This window comes from Engystomops pustulosus, chromosome 6, assembly GCF_040894005.1.
Source record: "Engystomops pustulosus chromosome 6, aEngPut4.maternal, whole genome shotgun sequence".
In the NCBI taxonomy this organism is placed as follows: Eukaryota; Metazoa; Chordata; class Amphibia; order Anura; family Leptodactylidae; genus Engystomops; species Engystomops pustulosus.
Window position 1 is genome coordinate 17946204 of NC_092416.1, and position 12085 is coordinate 17958288.

Here is a 12085-nt window from a genome sequence, read left to right on the forward strand (position 1 = left end):
ATGTTTCTTTTATGACCCAGTGTGGTGGCCTCAACCAGAAAATCTACTTTGAATTCAGATGTAAACTGGTAAGTCAGGAAGATAGAGATTATAACACTGAAGTCAAGCTCTCTCTTCCTCAGAAAGCCCCTTCACTGTAATAGATGGCCCTGCATCCAGAGACAACACTAACCAGATCTCCTGAAGTCCGATGCACAATGTCAATCTTTACCTTGACTTCAGTGTTAAACTCTCCTCCTCTTTGACTTTATACAACCAATTTACAGCTCACTTCAAAGTTGATTTTCTGGATGATGCCACCACACTGGACCATGAAAGAAAAAAAATTAGAAGGTATTACAATGCTTGACAATATACTGGTGGTGGTTTATTAGGCCAATTGCTGAGGACAAGTTCCCTTTAAATTTATTCGGGACTAACTGCCCTGATTTATTTAATGGGTGCTTTTAATGGCATGTAAAGATCTATGCCTTCAGATGACTGTCAAGTCAAGCAGTAAAGAAAATAGATGAAGTCAATTCCAAAAATGAGGAAATACAGTAGAGGTTAACGTAATCTGCAAATAAATTAGCATGTAAGTCGGTGTCAGACTCTGCCGGTAATTCTCGCGGTGCTGGCAAAATGTATTTAAATTCCGGCATCTCGTATTAAAGGTGGCATTTAAAGTTTATTCTCCCGAGATTGGTGACCAATCTTGGGTGTTCCCAGCAGGGTTTTGCTTCTTTAGTTTGAGATTCAGCCCAACAAGGCGAACCTGAACGGGTGTGCTCATCACTTGTACGGATATGTCTCCTTATGGAGGTCTTTGGACTTTTATAGGTCATGCAAGCTCCTCTAAAAACACTGGGAATAAGACCTCCCATAAAGTGAAGCAGTGCCGTGCATTCAGGAAAACATATTTTTCTATTCTTTTTCCAAAAACTCTTTATGTAGGGTGCATGGCCTATAAGACTCTACACACCTGCACTAGTGTCCTCTAAAGACTACCTCCTTAAAGAGGACCTGTCATCTAAATTTTCGGCACTAGGAGATGTTACTAAAGTAAGCAGCTCCTAGTTCTTGATCAAACGCCGCAGTGTTAGAGTGATAGCGTTACCGGAAACCTCCAGTAACGCTATCAAACACTGCGGCGGAGTACAATGTAATCATCGGACTGCTTGCAAAGCTGTCTGATGTATTCATGAGGGGGCGGTCCGAGGCGCTGCCTCTTCCCCGGACTGCCCCGCTCGCTCCATAGGCCGGCAGTGACTGCCGCGCGCTCGGCGGCAGTCACCGCCCCTAGCCACGCCCCAACCCCGCCCCCTCATGAATACATCGGACAGCTTTGCGAGCTGTCCGACAATTACATTGTACCCCGCCGCGGTGTTTGATAGTGTTACCGGAGGTTTCCGGTAACACTATCACTCTAACACTGCGGCATTTGATCAAGCACTAGGAGCTGCTTACTTTAGTGCTGATAAATGGGGTGACAGGTCCTCTTTGAGTCAACATAGAAAGTCAAGGATGTAGATAAAATCAACTAAAAGGATCAAATTTATATACCTAGACGAGTCAATTCAATATAAATTATACAGTATAGAAGAAGTCAGTTAAAAGAGTCAAGGACATATGTAAAGATAACTCTGCCCAAAAAGTATATGAAAATATCTACGTACGAAAATGTCTAAAAATAAATGATGCATAGATGACTAAAGCATTGTACGGGATTGAAGAGATTAAAGGGATTGTTTGGTTCATGCATGGAATATGTACAGACCAAAAAGTGTAAAAATAAGCATTTTCTATCTGTAAGAGACTTATATACATATTGTAGACCATTAAACGATACGAGACTAAGCTTCTCACCTCCCCAAAATGGGATTGAAAAACTCAGCAATAACGCACGACGGAAAGTCAAAAATTTTGGTTCAGTCCAGAAGAATATAACAAAATGCATTGCTGTTTTGTGCATATGTACATTTTTGTGTATAGAGATTGGCTCTTCAATCTAATGTGCACTTACTTTGTGTCATATTGGGATACGTGACTTCCATCCGGTCTACCTTAAACACCCAGCGTCCAGGGACATCAACATTACTGGTGGACGTAATATTCATCATAGATGATGTTAAAGAAGCGGGTATCTTAAAATAACTGTTGATTTGTCCGCTATTACCTCCAGCCTGTGAAACAACACCAGTCTTATAAGAAGCTGCATATAAAGTGAAATAATATTTTTTTTAATCATTACTGTTCATGGTTTGTATAAAGTATTGAAACCAGTGTTCAAGACTGGACCTATTGAACCCATCAGGTAAATAATTCATTGACCCACCCACCAAATTGGTTTGTCTTGAGTTGGACTCTTGGGTCCATTACTGTGTTATTGCCTTGGCTCAACGGAGAATCTTCTGGCAGTATGGTGGAGCAGTCTGAACCCAATGAAGTATAAGGGGATGAGCTTCAATACCAGTAAACAGAAAGACTAGGACAGCAATCCACAACAGCTCATCCCGAGGGATCGTGCTTAAAACTCCAAATTGAGCATAGCAGATGGAGAGAGCCACACCACCGAGGTAGTAAAAGTTTGAAAAAAGTCTTTATTAGTGCATCATCCAGGCATAAAAAAGCGGTTTTGGTAGGTCGTTAAAATGTTGATACAATGGGGCAGATTTACTTACCCGGTCCATTCGCGATCCAGCGGTGCGTTCTCTGCAGGGGTTTCGGGTCTTCCGACGATTCACTAAGGCAGTTCCTCCAACGTCCACCAGGTGTCCGAGGACCGCCGGAATGCACTGAAGTTAACCAGCCTATTCCTGGTGAAGGTAAGTGCGAGTCCAACAACACTTTTTTTTTTAAATGCGGCGGTTTCTCAGAATACGTCGGGTTTTCGTTCAGCCACGCCCCCGTTTTCCGTCGCGTGCATGCTGGAGCCGATGCGCCACAATCCGATCGCGTGCGCCAAAATCCCGGGGCAATACAGGGAAAATCGGCGCAAATCGGAAATATTCGGGTAACACGTCGGGAAAACGCGAATCGGGCCCCTTGGTAAATGACCCCCATTATGTTATACACAACCTTTTGAGGGTTAACATTGTTTGGACGGCCGCAACAGTGCCGGATGTGTTTGTAGCAAGCTCTAGCTGCGATGCCAATGCAATATCGGGCAGCTAGGGTAATCGCTAAATATGTGTTGTATATCTAAGTGTATCCTGGTATGCCTCTGATGACACGGTAGGGTCAATGCAGAAACGCATCAGGCAGGGACATAATTGAGACAGACCTACTATATACAACTACTGATAATAGGTGTTACAGCGGGTAGCTAACCTGTGCTCCTGTGATTGCGCCTGCTTGTTTCTTGGTGCATGTTATCGGACTTCGGTGGGCACATATGTGTTTGGATTGCCACCTGAAGGTGCACCTTGAAAAGCCTGAGTGAATACTTATGGCTATTTCTAGCAGACTTTTAATGAATATTTGAATAAAGATATTAAAGACTTTTAAACGTTCTAATCAGGCAGATAATTTTAGTGTTTGCCATTTTGTAGCTTTCGTTGCATTCTAGAGATCTATGAGGAAATACATATTTGTTCATACCAGAGCTGGAGTCCTGCCAGGCACATCATAGCTCAGTCCCTCTAGATCTCCATCTGCATTGGTCCCTGTTATCCACTGGATGTCACCGTAGTTGTACATGATGAAGGTATTAGTTTCATCCGTGCTCAGGACGGCCTGAAATGTGTTCACCTGTAAATACAACATGTGACATAAAGATAAAAAAGAGTCGGCTGTAGTGAGTTCTGGAGCTACAATACTCTCTACTTATTTGTAATGCTATGTTATATACAGGAGATGGCGACAAAAATTCACAATTCCACTGATGATAGTTTGAGTATCATGTAATATTCTATCCTTTTCGGTTTCAAATCACAGATGAATCAAAGACTGTGGTAAAAACACATCAGAGGGACAAACCTTCTGTGGAGGTTTGGAGGAGGGATTCTCTACCTTATAGCCCTGCAAATCCTAGTGGTAAGGAACTACTGGGCGGCAACCCTTAATCTTAGTATTTTGTCAGAACATGAAAATGAACAGAGAGACAGACAAATACATATACAGGCATGAGAAAATTGGGGAATAGACAGTGTTCAGGATAAGTTTGGGGTTCAAGGTTCTGGACCTGGCAGGTCAGGTCGGGGCTTAACGTTTTTACAGTTTGACAGGATTCAGGCTCAGGTAAAGGCTTGGGGTGCTAAGTCAGGTTGGGTTTCAAGGTTCTGGATCAGGCAATATCCAGGCTCAAGTACAGTTTTCAGGTAACTGATCCTGCAGAATAAAGGCTCAGGTATGAGTTTCAGGATACAGGTCAAGCAAAACACAACTAGACAGTAGTATTACAAATCACCAGAGAAAGTATAACCAGCAATGAGTGAACCGAGCATTGGATATTTTAAGCATTTTTAGATGCCATCCTTGCAGCTGACTACCCGGCTTGTCCATAAATTAACCTACGGAAGCAAGATGAAATCACCAAGATTTCCAAAATACACACACCCAGCTCAGCCAAGGGAAATACTCTGCCTATACCTGACTGTCCTCTATCAGAAGCTTTCATAGAACCAACAATATATCACTTGGAGTGAGATTTATACCTATCCTCTTATTTGGATCCTGCTCACTACTCCAGTTCCCTTATCCATAGACGTAGACATGTGTCAAGGGTGCTCCTGCGCCCGAACTCCCGGGTCGCAGGTGCTCCAGTATCACTCTCTGTGCCCCACTCTGCCCCTGGGTTCACTCACCGCTCTGCGCTCCTGCTTTGTCTTGGCTGCCTGGCACGCACATCCCCACCTCCTAGGGCGAGCGCTGCCGTTCGTAGATTTAAATTGCCAACGCAACGCTGACTGGTGCCAGCCATTTCCAGCATATGAATAAAAGCCAGCCTCTCCCAGAATTCTCCGCCTGATTTTTGTGCCTAGTGCCTCAGAGAAAGCTATTCCATGCGATTTACTGTGTTTCTGAATCCCCCTTGTAAATCCGGTTGCGTTATTGACTCTCATCCCGTGCTGCCTGTCTTGACCTAACGCTACGTCCCCGACTCCTATCCTGTGCTGCCTGTCTTGACCTCCTGCCTGTTCCCAATCACTAGTTTGCGATTCTGTGCTTCACCTTAGCCGCCATTGCGGTACCATGTCGCAACAAGTCCAACCTGCTTTGCGGTGGACTCTGGTGAAAACCAGGTACCATGTGCCATGCAGTTACTACATAATACATTCATATAGTTAGTTAATTCTTAGTACTTCTATATGATGTCTACATAGAGTCTGTCATATAGAGTCCAGATAGCCAAACAGTTAGTGCAATAGTAAGTATATTGCCATTTAGCATCTACATAATAGTACCATACATTCCCTGCATGGTGCTGCCACACATATATAAAAGTAAATTCTTCCTCTATGCAGAGATAGGCAGCAATGCCATACACCGCCTAGTAAAGTAGAAATCAGTAGAAGCTTAGTAAACGCACAAGGCTGTTGCTTATCAACACCGAGTCTCTGTTTAAGGAGAATTCTCATAGAAATTCCTCTTGTTATCTTTATGGTACACAATGAAAATTTTATTGGAATATTTAACTTTGCTCTGTAAATTACCATAAAACTAACTTCAGGTGTAATCTGTAGATGGGATTTATGTCAGAAGCTACTATGTATTCTTAAAGGGATTGGCCACAAATATTTGATAATTCCTTAGGATAGGCCAATAATTGACTTGTCCATCCCCCTTAGAGTTGGCATAGAGGGCACACATACAAGTGCAACAAAGTATGTCACAGTGCATAGGTGATATATATATAGCAGTCCCACACCTTGCTATGCCAAGTGGCTGTAGTTATTTCCTTATCTTTCATGTGTCGTTGCTGAGTGGTCCTAGGGCCATAGTCTCTTTTATATGGGACAAGTGGAAAGATGCCTGCGCAAAAGTTCCCTAGACCCCTAGTGACCCAGCTAAGGAACATGTTTTGTCTGTCATTTCTTTTCATACTGTCCATGGCCTGTCAGCAAGTACATATCTCAATTGCCATACGTCAAGTTCTCTTGATCCATCTGGGTCAGCCACTACAAAACTGAAATGACTCCAGAGGCAGTGACATGGTGGTTACCTGAAGTGAAGATGACCTTCTGTATTGGGTGAAAACCAAGGGTTGCTTGGACAATGCCCCCTGGAGTAGTCCCAAGCCACACCTGCTGTTGTATACTAAAAGGCTACTACTTGTATCAGACAACAGAATGTGCCATCCCACTGTGTCACCTAACCAGCTTGGCTCTGTGATCCCAATAATATTTGCCCTTTTTCCTAACATAGGGAGCTGCACCAGCATCAGTTGTGTTGTAGGTAGCAGCTGACCCAAGTGGGTCAAGGGTTTCCAGAGAGAAATACCAAGGGGTCAACCAGATACTGATTATGGTTGGTCATGGAAGGTGAAGATTCAGGGCAGTCTGTAGGTCAGGATGGACAGTACAGATATGTAGTCAAGAACACAAGGGTTGTCATTAGATGTACAGCAGATCAGAAACAAGATAAAGAGTTTCTAGTGAAGGAAAAGCCAAGTGTAAGGAAAATTGGACGTCAGGAAGCAGAAATCAGGACTTCTTTGAGATAACATCATAATAGATGTCCCATGATCCAAGGAGGCCACTAACTGGCCAAAGCGGGTCTTGTACCCCCCAGTGGACTACAGAGATGCCAAAATCCTAAGTACCGGGACAAAGACAGAATTGGGGGCAGGAGCAGTGTAAGTACACTGTCTTGTGATAGGTACCTACCTTGTCAGTCGATGAGTTATAGCAAGGAACTTTATCCCACGTCGCCACAAGTACCCACTTCGGAGTGTAGAAAATATCTGAGAAATAAATCTTCAGCTCATTTTCATTCAGAGAGAGGAGGTCGGAGTCATTGCTCCACCTGTAGTAAATGTCCCCCGATAAACTGTTATCCACATCGGCCCAAAATGGTGCCAGGAAAGTTTCACCAGCAATGGGGATATCTTGTGTCTTAGACTCATTAATAGGCATGTCAAATGATAGGAGGCCATTGTTATTCACCTTGGTGGGAAAAAGAGATACAGTATAAGAACCACTGACATAAAGACATATATCAGATTGTATGTAGTAGAGATGAGGAGGTTTTTTTTTAGCTTGATCTCATTGATAAATCCTATAAATAGTTATTGTGGTAGTTGTTAAAGGGTGATTTGACATGAGCCATGTTCTCTTCACTTCCTACCGGGCTCAGGCCATATATATTATAGTGGTCATGTTTGGCCCTTCTGTTCAATCTGATTAATTTAAATGGGACTGAGATACAAAAAGGTCTCATGATGTAAGGATATGAGTTCAATGGGCTGTAAATCGTTTGACAGTTGTTGGGTGGGTTGTTGGGTGTCAGACCTACGGCAATCTCTAATTGATCAGCTAAGAATAAGTCCTCAATTGTGTAATATTGGAGAAACATTTTAATTACGATGGTGGGGTAGGCAACCAGAAAAAATAATGCTACATTAAAGGGCACCTACCACCCGATTCTACCTATAAAGGTAGAATGGGTGGTAGGTGGATGGATGGGACGTGAGGATAGCCCTTTTTTGGGCTAATCCTCACGTCCCGGGTGTCTTTTTGAAAACTTTATTGCAGGTATATGCAAATTTTTTTATGCGGCTACTGGGACGTGAAGTAGCCAGACATGAGGCTACTAGTCGCGGCTACTCCACGCCCCAGTAGCCACGTTACTCCGCCTATCAGGTAATCTTCGGCGCACAGCTCCTCGTAGCTGCACGCCCTCGTCCCCTGTGTTCTGCAGGCCTTCGGCTGCGCGGCAGCGGCTCCGGTGCCGGAGCTACTGCGCATGCGCATAAGGCCGCAGATGCCGGGGGACTCTACCTTTATAGGTAGAATCGGGGTGGTAGGTGCCCTTTAAGGGCCTCATCTACTTTATTATTTCATATGAAGAGGAGCTTCTCTTAGTGTTTCAGATGGGGTACAACTGCAGTTTTGGCTCCACATATAAATATGGATACTCTGCCTTATATTATCCATGCAAATCCCATGTAGCATCTTTAGCTTTATAATTGTTTAATGGGTACTCACATAGATCGAGGAATAATACCTCCCGAAAAGTGGGATATTCAATCTTATCTCATCAGATACTCCATCATTGGCTTTTATGTTTGTAGTATCTAGTGAAGTTCCATATGGGTAGAGGACACCTGGATTTAGAGAAGATGCAATTTAGTATATAAGCAAAAACATTACTCTTTATGCCCCTCACCCCAGGAGAGGACTGGTGGGTTTCATCATATATTCTTCACACTGCTCACGAAAATTAATTCCAGTAAGGGACTCGGAGTCAAACTCCGAGTCAGAAATGTGGCACGAAATATGGTAAAACCAGCTGGGTCCAATGGCACCACCTTTCCCCTGCCCTCGTTATTTACCACCTCTTCGGAAACTGGTGAGAACAAGCTAAAAACTCCATTTGTTAAGTATATTACCAAATAAATAATGAATCTTATGTATAAAAAAATCACACATCTAACATCTAACATCTGGTAGAATGAAGAACGACTAACATCTGACATGTTGAAGAACGACCTAGGAGTCTCTCCTGATTTAGAGATATTTGAATTTCACCTCATTCTTTTTGTCTCGGCTACTTATATACTAAATGTCTCAAATAACCACACAGACATTTATGAACTTTTTTTTTTTTTACCTGCATTTATCTGTCCAGTGGAGATAACTAGAAAAAAAAAGAATATTAATTATCAGTATTTTTATTTTTTTCATCTTTAGGGCAGAATAGTGAACGCAGCTCAGAAGTATAAATAGGACATTATTCAATTATCAATTCAAACATGATGCTATATATGTTCTCCTTTTAATGAAAATGCTAAAAGTAGAATATTGATTTAAAAATGATAAAACAAACTCACCAACTATGAAAAGTAGAAGGATTGGGGTGAGATTCATTTTCTTGTCTTGAAATCCGGGAGACGCCCTGAGGAGAAGGAGCTGTTTCTTTTACATCAGTTAGAGATATGTATATACTGTCGTGGTTACACACAATAGTAACTGATCCATTATAGGTTAAACATTAACAACACTAAAAAGAGTAATGAGAGAAAAAAAAAATCTATTGACCTACATGTCAAGTGTTCCTGAAAGAGAAAAACAACCTGCAAAACCTTAAGGGTAGTCTAGGAGAGCTGTACTTATTGATTCGCTTTAAATCTCAGTTTTTTGTTCTCATAAGTAGCTCGCCATGTGGTCACGCTTAGTATTACAATTTGAACACCTCCTAGTGTTGACTAGAGCAATTACATAAAAGCAGGTGCACCAGATGCTTGGCGGGGCTATAATATGTCAGCGTATGAGCGCCGACCCATAAAAAATAACCCCCTAAATGTTTATGCAAATTAGCTTTACACAAATTAGTAATTTTACATCGATTTGCTCCAAAATTGCTACTTTTGCTATTGGATTTTAACAATATTTCAGGCGCAACACTGAAATATTTTGGCATGGCTAACATTTCTAGGTGAGTGAAAAGGTAAGATAATTTGGCACAAATTTTGCTAGGCGTATAGAAAGGTTGCAAATGTATTCAAAGGATGCAAATGCACCAAAACATTTGAAAATATAAAGCAAAAAAAAAACCTAAGGGCTCATTCAGACGCCCGTCTTTGGGGATGTATATGCAACCGCATATACGTCCCCATAGACGGCAATGGCGGCAGGGCGGCAGTGCCATACACCGGGAGAAGATAGAGCATGCTCTATTTTTCGTTGTGTCTGTGGCCGTGCGCCGCTATTTTTTATGGAGGGGTCACCTCGTCTCTAGCACACGGAGGGATGCATACCTTTCCTTGCGCTGCCATCTGCCTTCTCATCATGCTTTGAAAGTCAAGCCCTTATATATTACTTCATTGTAAGTTATTCATCTAGGAGGCTGATGTTGTGTACAGAGATACAAAGTCTTGGCAGAGGAGAACCAGTTTTACAGCTTAGAGGGAATTCCTATAAGACCTTCGGCTACATCAAAAAGCTCAAACCGGAATTTAAGTAAACACTATGTATAATACGAGCTCATCCATATAGGTTAATTATTTATAAAGACAAGACTGTGTAATTCTTATAACAATGATGCATAAAACCATCACCCTCCCTACTGAGCAAAAGAAGCCAATTTAGAAGATGCTGAGATGTGCCTACTCCAACATCGGGGGAGTGCTCTCCTGGTGGCAACTGCGTAGCGTGCACCAATATTAAGAAAATGGAACAAAAACCTTTGATATTACTTGGCCAATCACATGCTCCACAAAGGGAGTGATTTACTGTGCAGTGTGCACATGCTCCAAGATGTATATTGGGCTTACAACTCGGGAATTTAAAGTGAGGGTATGTGGACATGTTAATGGGATCATGAATGCAAGCAATACCATGGAAGATCAGATTGTGAATTGCTATGACTTGCTACATTTTTGAGTAATTGACCACGTTGAAATGGGTTTACGTGGAGGCTCTCTTATAAAAAAAAAAAAAAAACTACAACAGATGGAAACTAAATGGATCTGGCGTCTTAAAACCATGCAACCATTTGGATTCATCGGGGCTCATATACTAATGGTCGCAGTGCACACTTTAGTCAGACTGTGAACCTTTTTCGAGGCAAATATGGCTTGCACAGGTATTTTATAAATGTGCGCTGGGATTGTGTTGCATGCAATCCCCTTGTGGCACAGCAGCGCTTGCTTTATTGCGATACAAATTAGGGGGTGTGCCAGTGGCCGCTCTGACTGATTTGGACTGAGCGCAGTATTTAACTTTCAAATTGTCTTGCATGCCCTATGTTAAAGATGCACCACAAAAACAATGGAGAACTCTGTCAACCTGAGCAGGGAAGCGACACGTTCATGATTTCAGGTGCATGATCTTAGTGAATCACGGCACGCAGCATTTTACACGGACAATGCACTTTCTGTGAACTCCGGTGACCCTTTAAGTCCCTGTGACCCTTTTGTCTTTTGCGGCATTCCTGTGATCTCCTGTACATCCCCATGATGTTGTACAGTATCTGGTCCCCTTGACCCGGTTTTAACTTGTGTATTTTATTATTTTATTATAATCTGAGAACAGCAACATTGCCTGCAGGGTGAATCAATATAATATATTTTTCTTGTTTCTTTCCTGTGTAATTATGCGATTCTCTTGCTGCCCATTGGTGATTTTACCTTCACAATATTCTGTGTACAATTTAAATGTGTAATTCTTTGATACTATTTGCCCCCAGTGTATCGTGACAGGTAAATTATACCTGGCCATTGGCTTCCAATATAGCTGTATTTTTATATTTATTGTAATAACAATAAATATTGATTTTCTCTACCTATATGATTGTTGTTGTGTGGAATCAATTTTCTTTGCTCTAAAAAGAGTTTAGTTGTAGGCTGAGTGTCTGAGCAGGAAGCCTAAAACTCTAAGTGCTCATTATTCCATCCAGAGAAGAAGCATCCCAGCCACAAGGGGTGTTATAAACTCCCCTTGTGAGGAGGCAAATGCAGTACTAGTACAACACTGAGCCGATGCAGATTCGGCTCTGTGCCGGAACCGAGCCAGGGAGTCGCGGGGCGTCAGCGGTAATCTACCGCTGACATCTCGGTGTAACACCAGCGGTCAGAGTGTGCTATAAAAGGGGGCAATGAGGAAACTAAAATCTGGCAGCTACAGGGCGCACCTTCCCTTCTGCGCCTCGCTGTGTGTCCATAAAACAAGTACCGTCCACATGTGGGGGTCTCTCTACTCGGGAGAAATTGCATAACAAATTTTTAGATGAGTTTTCTCTTTTTATCTTTTGGAATTGTGTAAATTTTAGGGATAAATAAACTTTTAACCAACAAAATTTGGCCATTCTAAATTTCACCTCCATTTTGATTTAATTACTATGAAGATCTCAAGGGGTTAACAATCTTCATAAAAGTTGTTTCTTATACTTTGAGGGGTGCATATTTGAAAATAGGCTTATACATAGGGGGTTATTAAATGTAAAA

At 42.1% G+C, this 12085-nt stretch overlaps 1 protein-coding gene across 1 annotated transcript; it reads right to left on the minus strand.

The window, feature by feature from the left end:
* Positions 1 to 1443: 1443 nt before the first annotated feature.
* On the minus strand, positions 1444 to 9960 carry LOC140065531 (alpha-tectorin-like). Its single transcript, XM_072113129.1, has 7 exons — positions 9899 to 9960; positions 8972 to 9141; positions 8752 to 8778; positions 8127 to 8245; positions 6807 to 7085; positions 3580 to 3729; positions 1444 to 2162 (listed from the first exon to the last, which is right to left on the minus strand). Exons 2-7 carry the CDS (start codon positions 9006 to 9008, stop codon positions 1983 to 1985), a joined length of 792 nt encoding a protein of 263 aa, XP_071969230.1. The 5' UTR covers positions 9009 to 9141; positions 9899 to 9960; the 3' UTR covers positions 1444 to 1982.
* Positions 9961 to 12085: the final 2125 nt, after the last annotated feature.

What these genes read in the sequence shown, in the direction of transcription:
- LOC140065531 (XM_072113129.1), bottom strand. Translation starts at nt 9,008, where the DNA reads ATGAATCTCACCCCAATCCTTCTACTTTTCATAGTTG. An exon ending in CCTTCTACTTTTCATAGTTG is followed by an intron (nt 8,779 to 8,971) that starts GTGAGTTTGTTT and finishes TTTTTTTTCTAG; the next exon opens with TTATCTCCACTGGACAGATA. An exon ending in GGTATTATTCCTCGATCTAT is followed by an intron (nt 7,086 to 8,126) that starts GTGAGTACCCAT and finishes TTTCCCACCAAG; the next exon opens with GTGAATAACAATGGCCTCCT.